At 37.5% G+C, this 14903-nt stretch overlaps 1 protein-coding gene across 1 annotated transcript in view; it reads right to left on the bottom strand.

Moving 5' to 3' along the window:
• sema5a (sema domain, seven thrombospondin repeats (type 1 and type 1-like), transmembrane domain (TM) and short cytoplasmic domain, (semaphorin) 5A) overlaps window positions 1-14903 on the bottom strand; it is a 120388-nt gene that overhangs the window by 58919 nt on the left and 46566 nt on the right. The window contains exon 5 of the mRNA XM_030123771.1: window positions 7964-8026. Coding sequence (XP_029979631.1) covers window positions 7964-8026 — 63 coding nt within the window. The remainder of the gene's footprint in view (window positions 1-7963; window positions 8027-14903) is intronic.

The raw sequence follows: 14903 nt of genomic DNA, 5'->3' as shown, positions 1-14903 counted from the left end.
GTACACACTCACCACTCTTGTCTTGGCTTGCTGTCCCTCTGAGGTTTCCTGAGTTTTTTGCAAACCACTCAGTACTTGTTAAAAGCACATAACAAATAAAGCGAGACTGACAGAGCAAATGATTGATTGAATGACTGATGCTGAACGCTATGAACTCTCAACATCATTGTCAGGCCTTCACAGCAGTTTTCTGACCACTTCCATCAACAAAACCCACAGCAAACAACAGCAGTCTGTTTTCATGCCAGAGAGTGGTGTTTTTGTCCGATAAGACAGTACAGCAGAATCAAAGGGTCCCCTCCATCTACAGTAAAAGAGGCCACAGCTGGTTTGACGAGGAGGCCCCGCAGAAATTTAAAGCCTTGTAAACCTAGTATTGTCTGAGACACTTGAGCTGTTCGAGCGACCCCCTCCCCCTGCCTTTCTCAAGAGTCTGATTTAGGAGTGGAGGGCACTGAAGGGGAGATGGAGGGATGAAGGAGGAGAGGAACTTTTATTTCCCCCTATCAAGATGGAGGTTGACTCATAAAACAGCTTGTATCCTCATGCTAAGCATGTGTCTGTTTGTGCGGGTACAGGTGTGTGTACACTGATATATCGCTGCTGTTTGTCCAGTTCATTAGGTTCTATATGCATTTCTGTTTGTGTGCGTAGGTGTACGAAAAAGTGTGAGGATCATGAGGAGTCTGCATAATTCAATTTTTTTTTCCTGCAGTGTGTTTCTACGGTAAATAACAGCATGTTTAATATTTGCCCAGCCTCACAATCTTGACTTGTTTATGAAAACTTCCTGACAAATGTTCCACGTCCGTACTGTAATACAGAGGCTGTTATGCTTGGCTCTCACATTATAAAACAAAACAGAGGCAGCAATCAAGTCCTGTCAAGTCAATTTAACTCTCCTTTCTTCTCCCGGTGGAGATAAATCAAATACACAAGAGAAGAGTAGATGCTTGCATTAAGAAAAAAAAAATACAATCACTTGTAAATTCACTCAAAGCACGGGCACGGTATCTGTGTAATAGCTTAAGCGATGGTATATTGCTGTGCACTGAGCTAGGTAATAAACCATCGAAAGCCCTGTCAGCTGTGGGAGAATGAAGTCTTTTAATGCTATTCTTAGTGTACATCACGGGAGCTGATTCTCAGAGGGGAACAGTGAGCAAAACAATACGACTCCAGCAGACAGCAGGGACGCTCAAGCTCTGAGTTAGCGTTAGTCTGTAATTCACAACAGCTATCTTGCACTGGCCAGCCTGTGCATGCCTATTATGGGTCCCTAACCACCTTTCACAGGAGGATAAATACACAGCGGTGCACACACACACAAGGATCAGGGCTGGGCAGTTCACCTACAAGTCAAGTTCAGCTCTAAACCATCTGTTTGGGTAGGCTGGAGTATGCCAGCTAACCACATGGAAAAACAGTCGCACACAAGGAGAACTAAAGAAGTCTATGCAAACAATAGGAACTCCCTATTTACAAGGCCCATAATACCAGCTAAGGTGCGGTTAGAGACTTTTTTTAGTGCACGAAAACCTATATACAAAGATGAGATTCCCGCTGAGCCTACGCTGGAGGGGTTACAAGTAGAATCATTCGACTAGAATGTGTGGAACTGATTTTCCAAACAGCAGGCAGAAGTCGTGTATCAGAGCACAACTACAGCGACCAAAACCACCAACACATTAACACATCTCCACAGACTATATCACTCATTGAACAAAGAATAAAGCTTATTGTTACATGCTACAAACATCTAAACTATGGTATTATCTTGTTCTTCACTGCAAATTTCGAAGAAAAGGGTTCTATGGTGGCGCACCAGTTGCAGCGGCCCGATGTCCCTAATCATCGATTGAAATCTCGTTTGATGTACTCTGTGCTGTATGTACACTGTGCTGTCAAATGACAGTAAAGAAATCTATAATCTGTAATTATCACGTTTTGTCCTTCAAATTAAAAACTCACAGCTTCTTATCCTGGTTTACGTTATAGCCCTGTTACCTTAGCTCTGGTTTTAAACTGAAAACAGACACACTAAAAACAAATAACCTCTGCTTTATATAAGTTTGTGTTATCAATAACTGCACTAATGCTCTACAGTTGCGGAAAAAAATGATTAGACCATCAAAAGTTATCAAAACAATTTTTTATGGAATCAAGTACTAACTCCTGTATATATCATGTGACTAAAACAGACAGAAAAGAAAACCACAGACTGCATCACTCACTGAACAAAGAATAAAGCTCATTGTTTCATGCTACACACATCTAAACTATGATATTATCAAGTTTTCTCCTTTAAGTTAAAAACTCACAGCCTGTTATTCTGGTTTACATTATAGCCCTGTTACCTTAGCTCTGGTTTTAAACTGAAAACAGACACACTAAAAACACAAATAACCTCTGCTTTATATAAGCTTGTGTTATCAATAACTGCACTGAGGAATTACAGTCGTGGAAAAAAATGATTAGACCATCAAAAGTCATCAGAAACAATGGTTATGCAATCAAGTACTAACTCCTGTGTATCATGTGACTAAAACAGACAGAAAAGAAAACCACAGACTGTATCACTCACTGAACAAAGAATAAAGCTCATTGTTTCATGCTACAAACATATAAACTATATTATTAAGTTTTCTCCTTTAAATTAAAAACTCACAGCTTTTTATTCTGGTTTACATTATAGCCCTGTTACCTTAGCTCTAGTTTTGAACAGAAAACAGACACTAAAAACACAAATAACCTCTGTTTTATATAAGCTTGTGTTAACAATAACTGTCACTAATGCTCTACAGTCACGGAAAAAAATGATTAGACCAACAAAAGTCATCAAAAACAATGGTTATGTAATCAAGTACTAACTCCTGTGTGTATCATGTGACTAAAACAGACAGAAAAGAAAACATGGAATGCCTAAAAGCACTGTTTTTGTCAGTACAATGCCATAGATATTGATGTAAGAACTGAAGTGATTTTGGTTATTATCAAGAAAACATGGAAAATGGATAGATATCAGCTCTGAAATTAAACTCTTATGAGCTATTTTTGTTGTTATCATTATATTTGTCCAAACGAATGTACCTTTAGTTGTACCAGACTTTAAAATGAACAAGAAATTGAAGAAAACAAGGGCGGTCTAATAATTTTTTCCATGACTGTATTTGGAATCGTCCAAATAAAAGCAGCACTGTTCATTTAGTCTGAACCATATCTGAACAAACAGAGGGTTTAGTAAAGATAATACATCACATAATAACTTTATACCTTCGTAAACCACGGAATCAAACACTGTAATTTCAGTATCAAACTCCATTCTTTTCATTTAAAGCTGCTTCCAGTGGTGAAAACAACAACAGTGCTTCTGACTTTGACTCTAAACGTTGTTTCTTATTGGTTCTCATTCCATGGTCAAGGCTCTGTGGTGACTCACTACTCCCTCTAGTGGTCACATAAATCCATCTGACCGTCTATGTAAATATAATCCAATACATTATCATTTTTGGTATAACTTCAGGACTCTTCATTTTGTTTGCACTTACTTTGGCAACTTTAGACCACCATGCCCACTTTTGTACCTTTGTTGTTGTTTTTTTCTATAACCTTCATATTTATATATATTCATTACCTGGTATTTCATATTTTCAATTTTGTAAGATATGCTCACTTGTATCATACTTTAGGCTGCATATATATATTTTATTGTCTTTTATTCTGTTCATAGTTCTAAGTATATAGTATTAATAGTTTATTTTTTGCCCTTTTGCTGTTTTATCCCTTTATTTCTTTATTTAAGGATCCTCATTAGTCTCTACCAAAGTACAGACTATTCTTCCTGAGGTCCATTCCTAATATTAAAGTATTACAATTTATACATTTATAAAGCACATACACAGAAAAAAAACCCCAAAAAAACCAGTTACATTAATTTAGCATTGTTTCATTATTGATTTCAGATTTCTTAAGATTTGTTTTAAAAACAACATGATTACTTATCAATAAGAAAAAAATTACAATTTATGCATTTACAAAACACAGAAAAAAAACCAGTTACATTAATTTAGCATTGTTTCATTATTGATTATATATTTCTTAAGATTTGTTTTAAAAACAACATGATTACGTATTAACATCATTTCTGGAGATAACATATTCCAACATAAGATGGCTCAGTACATAAATATGTTTTTGAGCTCATTAGTTCTCGGCAAAGGCAAAGTAAAAGTAGCATTAGAGGCTCATCTTGTGTTCAACCCATGTCTGCTATAGATGTAATTTTATTTTATCTTATCTAACACTAACGCTCTACTAACAATTTTAGGCCATATTTGAATACTTTACGGTAGAAATATCACATATTTTAGAGGGAAAATGAGGTTTGTGTTGCTTTCAAATTTAATATATTACATCATAAAACTTGCCTTTTTTATTTTAGTGCAGAAATGATGTGTTTTCTGGAGCCAATTTAATGCTGTCTGTAAGAATAAAGGTATTTCAGGCAGGAGACACATCAAATTCACCACTGACAAAGAATGACACAAATTTGGAGTTTGTCTGTGCCTCTGCTCGAGTGATGCTCCAAGACAATTTGAACAACCATGACACAGACCGTCCCTGATATCACAACCCCCACACCCACCAGAGCCTCAGACCGACATCTTCTGAATGAATGAAAATATGAACAAAAATGACAATTTCGCAAATGCAGGAGGAGGCAGGGGAGATGGAGGTGATGATGATTAGATCTGTAGTAGGCCGGTGAGTAGGTGCGATGTGATTTGATGTGAGCACAGACCAGACCAAATTAATGGACACAGGCTCAGTTATGAAGTACTCTAATTAGGGTGGAGGAGACCGCAGTGGTGAACAACTGGATGGAAAGATTCTGAGGAGATCAGACTGTGCTGCAAAGCTTCATGTTTGTGATATTTATGTTCAAAATAGTTAATGTCAGGCTTTCAGTGTTAAACACCTGCATACATGTTCACATCTTATTCAAAGTGTTGAATGTTGTGAATTAGAATTTAGATTCAAGAGGTTTTATTGTCACATGCACAGAGTGAAACAGAGAAGTTACACAGCACAATTAAATCAGGGATGGGGGCCACATACAGCCGAATATCATCTGAAGTGGGCCGGACCAGTAAAATAATAGCACAATAGCCTATAAATAATGACAACTCCAAAATTTATCTTTGTTTTACCGCAAAAAATAACATTAAATTATGAAAATATTTACATTTACAAACTATTAAAGTGAATAAACAGGAAAAAAAGATTAATTTCTTTTAAAAATAAGTGCAATTTTAACAATACTATGCTTCAACTTATCATTTATACTTGTGCATTATGGATTGGATCAATAAAGGCAAAAACATTTAGTAACAGGCAGAATATAGTTAAAATCGCACAGAATTTTCTTTAGACATTTCAGGTTGTTCATATTTGTTCAGGTTATTCACATTTTATTGTTAAGGATAGTTTGTTAATGAAAATATTTTCATAATTTAATGGTATTTTTTTCTCTAAAACAGAGAAAAATTTGGAGTTATCATTATTTATAGGCATGATGCATTTTTTTTTTTTTTTCACATTAAACCAAGAAGAAAATTTGGAGTGATTATTTATAGGTTATTATGCTATTGTTTTACCTGAGATCAAACTGGACCCTTGAACTAAAACGAGTTTGACATCACATCCTTCACTGTTAATATCGTCGGTGGAATTTTTGCACTCTGCAAATTCATCCCACGGGGCGGAGCGGACCCTTCAGCGGGCCGGTTTTGGTCTGCAGTCCTTATGTTTGACACCTCTAAATTAAATTATTGTTTGCTATCCTTTCTTCTACAGTAGAATAACAAACATAGAATAGAAATGAGCATATTTACATCTAAAAACATTATGTGTATTCACAGCAACAGTGAAAGAAGACTATATACAGGGAGGTATTATATACAAGACACATGTTAAGTGATTTTGTTCAGTACCATATATACAGTATGTTTACAGCAGTGACTGAGGATGAAAGTGCCATACGTGTATGCTGTTTATTGCACATGCATTTTCTAGCTTATTGTAGGTACGAACAAAAAGCATGATAATACAGTACAAAGAATTGCAGCCTAGATGTACTGTATATAAAAGGTGTTTGCAATATGGAGTATTGTAGGTTAGAAGGTGACAAGTGGCTCCGTTATAAGTGGCATTCAGCGTAAATAAATAAATAAATAAATAAATAAACAAATAAACCGTGGCATTCAGAAAATGGGTTCAGACTCAAGACTGAACCAAGGACATTTCCATCTTCAGTCCAGGGAATTGCGTGTGTGTTTTTAGTTAGTTTGTTATATACTATCAGTGGATAACACCATCAATATTATAGATTAATTATTAGTCTTAACTGTTACTTGCTGTTAAAAACTTGTTTGGGTCTGCGTTTTGTCAGATCTGATGAAATAGCCTGAATGATGCCACTAATACTTTCCTTGCTGAGGCTGAGAAAGTACTCAAAGACTTAAACAGCTGTCAGACGTAACCAAAAGCATCTGCTGATCTAAAATGTTTAGTAACTTTTAAGCACTAATCCTGTCACTACATAATAATTCAGGTAAAATGCAGTTTCTCAATTTTTCAGTGTCATCAGATATAACCCATTTGGATGTTCAGAGGCTCCATAGTGAACCTGGAAACTCATATTTTATTCAGTTTTCTCTGTTTTGATAGAATAACCTTTGAACTTACTTTGAGCTTTTGTGAACATTCACATGATCAGTAAATTAAATATGTGAAAAGACCTGGCTTGACTGGAAAAGGCAAATTGCAGAGGATAATATAATAAATGGTGACGAATCACTTAAGAAAAGTTAAATGTAGAGAAAAAAAAAATATTTGCAACTCACCACAACTATGTTAGTTAATATTTCTTGGTCTTAAAGCAGGGGTGTCAAACTCATGTTAAATCTGGGGCCACATACAGCCCAATATGACCTGGATCATTAAAATAATAACATGATAATATATAAGTAATATCAATTCCAAAATTTGTATGTCTAACTTCTATGTTTTAGAGTGAAAAAAACAAAATTATATTATCAAAATGTATACATCTACAAACTATCCTTTAAAAAAAATGTGAAAAACACGAACAACCATGAACAAAATGAAATTTATTAGGAAAAAAGTGCAATTTTAACAATTTATGCCATTATTTGGCCTCAGCTTCTCATTATCACATGTTCATAACAACTTACACAATAACAGGCAGAAAATTGGTACAATTAATCTTAAGACATTTCAGGTTGTTCACACTTTTGTAAAATGCTAGTCTGTAAATGTAAACATTTTTAATTTGACTTTTTTTTTTTTTTACACTAAAACAAAAATTATTTCTAGTTTATTATTATAGTGTTTTACTGCTCTGACCATTTTAGAACAAATTGACCGAAAATTATTTCAACCTTCCTTGATTGTGAATATCTTCAGTGTAATCTTTGTATTTCACAAATTCATCCCGCGCCGGATTGGACCCTTTGAAGGGCCAGTTTTGAGACTCCAAGGGTATTTATAAGGTGCAGACTGTTAAGCAAACAGATGCAAATGTTGCATTATGGGAAGTGTAGTATCTAGTGAATTTAAGGTTTGACTTTGCAAAGGGTTGATTGGGATTTTTCCTCCACAAATATTGATTTTGTGTACATGACAAAACCTTCATCCATATGGAAGTGTCACAAACATATGCTGGCATATCTGTTTCTTAAAAATAACTCTGCTATGACAGTATGTCTTTGCTGCACAATAACAAAGCTTAATTGACAGGATAATTCTACTGTGGTTTAGCTTGTTTTTTTGGTTGAATAAAATACCAGTCAAAATTGTTTTTCTCATGCTTGTGACAAGTGTCTGATAAAGTATTAGAACAGTGTGACATTTTTTATTCTCCTCCATCACTTAAACTCACCTCAGATTTTCCACGGCTGAAGCAGGCTCCCTTGGTGAACTCATCACAATGCCACTCAGCCTCCTGGAGAGAGACAGAAACACAGCATAAAGCTCCATCAAGAAGAAGCAGACATCAGACACATTCAGCGCCATGTCACCATGAACTACTTTAAAAAAGCTCTTAGAAAACCCAAACAAAACAATGCCTGACTTTCCACTGTGGCACAATGACCACCATCGTTTCAAGTAAATGGGATGCCTGGTGACTTTGTCTGAGATAGCAGAACAATAAAAATGCCACAGGAGACACGAAAACACCGTTAGAAAACCACACGGTGATGAGTTTGATTTTGCAGCATAGATCTCTGTGTGCTCAAGAGTCTGACACAGTGGGAGGAATAGATTAAAACAGATGTGAACTGTAGAAGGATTTGACTTTACATCTTTACTGTACTTTTAAATACACACACACACACACAGAAATCGTAAGTTTATGAGGTATGTTAAATACAGACACAGAATCCAATTAAGGTGCACACCAAGCAGAGACCTGAAGAAACGAACAGCCAGTACACGCAGAGCCAAATGCCAATTTGATTTATGTGGGAGGGAAAAGGAGGGATCTTAAGACATAAGACGTGAGTCTCCGGAGAAGTGTCAATGTGATTTACATGAGAGTAAGAAACAGAGGGACGCCTTTTACATTTTTACTACAGGAGAGAGAAATAAGATAAAACCTTGACTCGTCTCCTCTCGGAGTGAGGAGACCAGCATGCTCCAATTTCTACCATTTAATTTCAGCATGACCTCTGGGGGGGCTTCCTCATTGATAAAAGTTCTCTATTCATGAAATGAGTGTTGGCCTCAAGATAGCACAGGGCAACTAAGACACTTACACTTGTGACAGGCAGTATTAGTTGTCAGTGCCACCAGCCCTGTATGACTGGCAGAGAGAGGAATACTTACCAGAAAAAAATAAATAAATAAAAATTGCCTGGCACAATAATGCAGCTAAGGCAAGTCACAAAAAGTCTCCAAAAGTAAAAGGATTCGGCTTCTTTTTGGCCAATGCGACCTTCTTGCAGTAATAACCTGGCTAGTGGCCAAAGGCGAGAACTGCAGTCTCTGTGGGAATATAGTAAATATCACTAACTAAAAGAGAATATTAGATTTCACCTTGGTATCAAGAGTGTTTTATGCCAGGACAAGGGGAAAAGAAAGCTGAACCGCCCACAGCACTTAGCAGAACTTATTTCATTTCCTTTTTGTGAAGGCTTTAGGAGTTTCCTCTATGTGTTTTATGACAATTCCTTTGCTTTCCACCTCAGTGGCCTTTTGGGGGATGTAGAAACATCCGTATGTACACACATGTGCTGATTGTGCACAGATGCACACATATGCAGCCACAGCAGGGAGGTTTGACAGAGGAGAGAGCTTACAGTATGTGTGGTACTATTCAGGGAGGATAAGATACGGAGTATTAATAGGAGCTGAGTTCTCTCTTTCTCATGTCTGTGTGTGTGTGTGTGTGTGTGTGTGTCAGTTCACATTCCAGGCCAAAGCTGGCTATTCTTGGGCCAGCCGCCACAGACACAAACCACACACATCAGCACTACAGCGCAGCCTGCACACACAGCACCACTGTCTGTCCCAGCAGTGTTGAATGTGGGTGCTAAAAGTGCTTTCGTTAATCGTAAGGAGGGTGGGGGGGGCGACCTGTTAATGGCCTGAAGACTTACTCACTCATGTATAGTGTAAAAATCAATCATGATCCAATGCAAAATTACAACATGAGTTCACATTAATGGGGGCAAAGTGGTTGCTTTTATCATTATGAGGCGATTATATGATTTATCATCATCCAGCATAGTTCAAAGCAGATTATCAGAAGACTATATATTCCTATTACATCTTTAAAACATCAGCTTTATGGCTACTGCAGAAGGTGATGTTCATATGCCTGTAAGCAGGGACTGTGGTGATATCACTGAACTACTGAAGCCAACTTATCTGAGTGCCCCGCGTCAAATGGTCCAAAGTAAAGAACAGAGTCGCAGTCATACAAAGGCAAGTGCAAGTGTCATTAAGAAACATTAAAAGCTCATTTACATGCTATTGTTCAGCCAGGGTGCTCCAGAGATAAATCAGTCTTGAACCGAAATATATCGGGAATGTGAAATGTGTGTTAAATAATCATTCTTGGCTTTAAAGAAGACTGCATTACAAAGGCATTTTTTTTCTACGCCTTTGTTGCCATGAAGAAACTTAAACAGAGGCTCAGAAAAGAAACAAAGAAGGTCAGACAAAGGGAAGACCAGGATCAAATCAAGTGAGTGGAGTATAATGGTGGTAGTGTGTGTGAAGAGTAGGCACTTTGTGAAAAGCAAAACGTTTTCTGTGTAAACCATTTTACTTGGAGAAAGAAAAACATTAAAAATGTTAATAATATACATTTTTTCTCAGGAATGTAAGCATGCACAACTATGGTAAGCATGTTAGGATAAAATTAAACAAAGCTTGAACTGTTCTGTAAACTGCAATGGATGCTACAATAGACAGCCTGTTTAGTTATTTAACTCCCCCGACTTCTTTTCTGTCTCAGTTATGGTTGATATTACTTTTTTTTTTTTTAACTTTAATGATTCACCGTATATGGATTTTATTCACCATCTCAGTGTTTAAGGTGAGACTATGTTCCCAAATAAACTTGGGAAGTAAAATTTTATTATTACTAGTGGGTATAGTGGTAAAAACTTGAGTATGAAATACGACAGACCCTTGTCCCTATAATGAGTTCAGTCCTCAGAGATAAGCCATTATGTTTGAGCCTCTCATCAGACACTAAAGGGCTTTTGTCACCACGAGGTGGGTGCAGGAGAGATACCAATGGAGAGAGTGGGAGAGTACAGAGATAGACAAAGAGAGGATGTGACAGAAAGGAAAATAAGAGACAAACAGACAAAAAAAAAACCATAAACAAAGAGTATACAGAGTCCAACTTAGGAGTCAGCTAGAACAAGGGAGACTGTGTGGGCATAGTGAAGTAGGAGGGAGTGAGGAGTTGAATTCCAAATAGCACTGTTTCCAGACATGATATTGAATATTTTTTGCATAAAGAGGGTCCAGAGAACATATTCTCTCCTGACAGCTGTCTGGCTTTGTGAGATGACTGGCTGTATGTCTCATTACAAGGGGCTGGTAGGTCTGAAAGCATGAGCTGGACAAATCCTGCTGGGGAAATCTAATCTGTTGTATGAATTGCTGATATTACCTTTTGATGTACTGGCACAATATTTACTATTCAGGCTGCTGTCTGCTGATGTAAGCTTCTGAAAGATTTGCACATGCAATTGGTTTTGATCTCAAGCCCGAGCAAATGGTCAGAGTTGTTCATATCATGTCATCATAAAGCCATAAAAGATTAGACGTTGAATTGACCACTACGTTATTAGACCTGCAATCTTTTGGCCTAAAAGTGACATCATATTGCACAGCATCCCATGCACATCCTCCACTCCAATCCCATGCTTTTGTTTTATTCTATGCATTTAAATGGCCAAGTTAGTGGCTCCTTGTAATTGAATTAGCAATGTTTCCAGATCTATGGTGGACAGTTTCTGTTAGCTACTGATTACAAAGCTAATTGTCTGTCTGACGTATTATAATTACAAGAGACAAGTGTATGAAATACAACATGTGAGAGTTTTTTTTTTTTTTTTTCTGGAGTTCCCTTTCCCCTGAACAACATGACAATATGAGAGGAAGCAAAGAAAAATGGAAGTGCAATATTTCATACATCTCAACACCATACAGCGTCTACTGCCGAAAGAGAGCTGGATAATGTTTTCATGTGGCTGTTTGTGTGCCACTGTAGGAGAAAGGCTTGAGTGAATATCCACTATTTTTTACTGTTCTTGTGCTGTATTGAATAGTGAACAATGCCACTGATCTTCTTCATCCTAGTAGTTATTGACTAATCCTGTACCACAGTGTTTCTGTTGAAACTCAGCCTCTCTGTCTGCATCCTGTTTCGATTGAACATGGGGACAGCATACTAATACTGAGCTTGAACAGGGTGACGTTTTAACTCCTCCATGCTGGCGACAGATGTAGGCTTTATGGTTCTGAGTTATATGTTCATTTGTTTGTCTAATCCATTCTTGTGAGTGGAATATCTAAATAATGTCTTGAGAAAATGTCTTCAAATTTACACAAATGTTCACCTGTAGTCACGGATGAAGTGATTATTATGACCTCACAAAACACACAATACAGTAGGTGCATTTCCATCCATTTGCATTTTCAATTTGTACATTAAAAGCCCCCCAAAAAACTGTGAAAGTGCCGAAAATTTGAATAAAATTTGGCAAAGTTGTTAAGCTTGGGAGAGGTTGAAATGTGAGGAGCATGAAGAAAACTGAAACAGATCCTTAAATTAATCCAAGAAACTCCAATTCAATATTAAATGGAAAACAGCAAAGAAATGCCAACATATAATGAAGAGCAGGAGACCAAGATGTTAGATACAGGGTTTGAAACAACATTACATGACCCAGATCAGTCGTATGGTTTGGAAGGAAACAGCTGTCAACTACCTGAGAGTACACACCACTCAACACCCTATCAGTGGCTTTATCAGCTGCTCAGGTCAGTAATGGTGTTGCATGAAGTACTTCTAATGTCAAAAGCTTTAAACCATGATGATGAGGAACTAGTGCTTAATGGTCATGTAACAATAGGGAAAGGAAACACATATATAAATTAGCATATTTTCTGCAAAATTTCTGAAAATTCAAAACATTTAGATGGAATCCCATGTTTGGCAGCAGACACTGTACTGTGTATTTTGATCATTTCCCCCCAAAACTCTGGCTGTTATAACATAAATACAACATTTTCAAACAATTTAAAATGAATGCATCCCATTCAAGGTTAAAATTCACGGTGATGTCTTGATTTTGTGCAGAAATGCTTTAATGGCCATTACTCAGTGGCATAACTCCAGAGGTAAAGTGGGTGTGATCATATTTGGAAATGAATCTTGGGTGGTAACCTTGAAATTGGCACTTTTTATTTGGTTCCTTCCCTACATAAATTATGAGTCTGATTCTAGTTTCTTTTAACGTCTTCTAGACTTTGCACCTTTGCTTTCCATTTAGTCCCTGACTTGCTGTAATTATGGCTATAAATTAACCACATAAACATGAAACTAAAAGAAACCTGCACTTTTTATTATGTTCGGAATTCAATGTCGTCAATGGGCAGTATTTGGGAAGCTCCTGGCCAGACAGATGCACAAGGCTGAGTGTTACATTGGGCCAGCTTGGCCATTCATCAGCAATGGCAAAACAATGTAAAATCGAGCACAATGCAAATACAGTGGGGCCAATTCATCAGTGTTTGTCCCGTCTCTGCAGTGGGCCATGGAAGGTGGATAATGGCGATGCCTATGTTGATTTGCCTGCCCGGGGTTGGCAGGAGTTGAGGATAGGGAACTAAATGAGGGACAGAAGGGTCAGAAGGACAAAACTGAACAGCTGTGGGATATAAAGACAAGGCACCTGTAAATGGAGGAAGGAAATTATGTTTTACAGCGGTGATTGTTATGGCTAATTCCTTGGCTGTGGTCGCGACATGATGTTAAAGAACCTCTTGTTAGCTGAATACTGCAGAGTTAAGTCCTCTCTTTCTTTTTTTTTTTTCACTTGAGCTGCACAAGTTCGAAAGTGGAGCAAGGAGAAATGAATCCACCTTATGCTCGACAGTGTTTTCCAGATCAGTGAGGATGAGGGTAGAGGTTGACAGGGAGAGGAAGGCCTCTTCAAGCTGTTGAGACACTGCAGAAAAAAACTCTAAGTACCAGATATTCACTCCAATCAGGGCTGTAGGGTGGGCTGACTCATGTTTCTAAAGCTTGACTCTTCCTATTTGAAGCCCACATTACCATTCGGTTGGTGTACATGCTAGCAAACCCCACCAATTTAAAGATTTTCTTATGTACTGCTTATGATTCTGTAGGTGCCACTCTTTCTTGTAAACAGTTTCTAAGACAACCTTTTATATCTGTAAGTGACTGCACCCTTTCTTCTCGCAGGATTTATTGAAGTCCAAATCCATGGGGTGGCCTCAAAAGACACATGGGCAATGAAAGTGTGAAAGTTCTCAAATGGCTTAACATCATCACTTTTTTGAAAAATCCCTATCTCCCTCCAACTTCTGATGTTCTTGGCTTTTTCTATTTTTCATTACCTCCAAGCAAGGAGGGCATTTACTGAGGAGATTATGGTTGCTGGGTTCAGGCTCTATCGATCTTTGTGTCTCAGCTCGATATGTGCAATAGAGTGGGTAAGACCAGCAGTGTTTAACTCCCACCATAAGTGTCACTATTCTCAAAGCCTTCCATAATGCAATGGTACGGGTAACAGGTATTTAGAGTTCATTTTCAACCTTGCAGAATGCTTGAAAACAACTTATCATCCAAGGCCAGGAAAAATGAGTGGGATTCAGTTTGCCTTCAAGACCTTGGTTCCATTTTTTACTGCTTTCATAAATGTTTCATGCATGTACATACACGATGAGATCAGCCTGTCATCGATCATATGGTAATTATATCCACTTCTTTAAAGTATTATAGGCTGTTTGTATTACACTGTCTATAAGCCTTGTGCTCTGTCAAATCTTACACAGTCTCTCTTAGGGCTGCCAGCCATGCAAGAACAAATCACTGCCATCGGGCATTATATGACAGGGCTGAGGCATGGGGATGGGTGAAATCACAAAGACAAGTGTAGGTGTAGCTTTAAGCTTTTACTTCTGCAAGAAAAAAAAAAAAAGAGGGAAAAAACTCACACAATTCTTTTGAACATCGGTGTAAGTGAAATATGAAACACTGAACAACTAACAACTGTTTGTGCTGCAACTTTCTTTGTTCACTCTGGTGCTATCAGAATCATATTCCC

Source organism: Sphaeramia orbicularis, chromosome 20 (assembly GCF_902148855.1).
Source record: "Sphaeramia orbicularis chromosome 20, fSphaOr1.1, whole genome shotgun sequence".
Classification (NCBI taxonomy): Eukaryota; Metazoa; Chordata; class Actinopteri; order Kurtiformes; family Apogonidae; genus Sphaeramia; species Sphaeramia orbicularis.
Note: the sequence above shows the minus strand (reverse complement) of the source record. Positions and strands in the feature narration are given on the sequence as shown.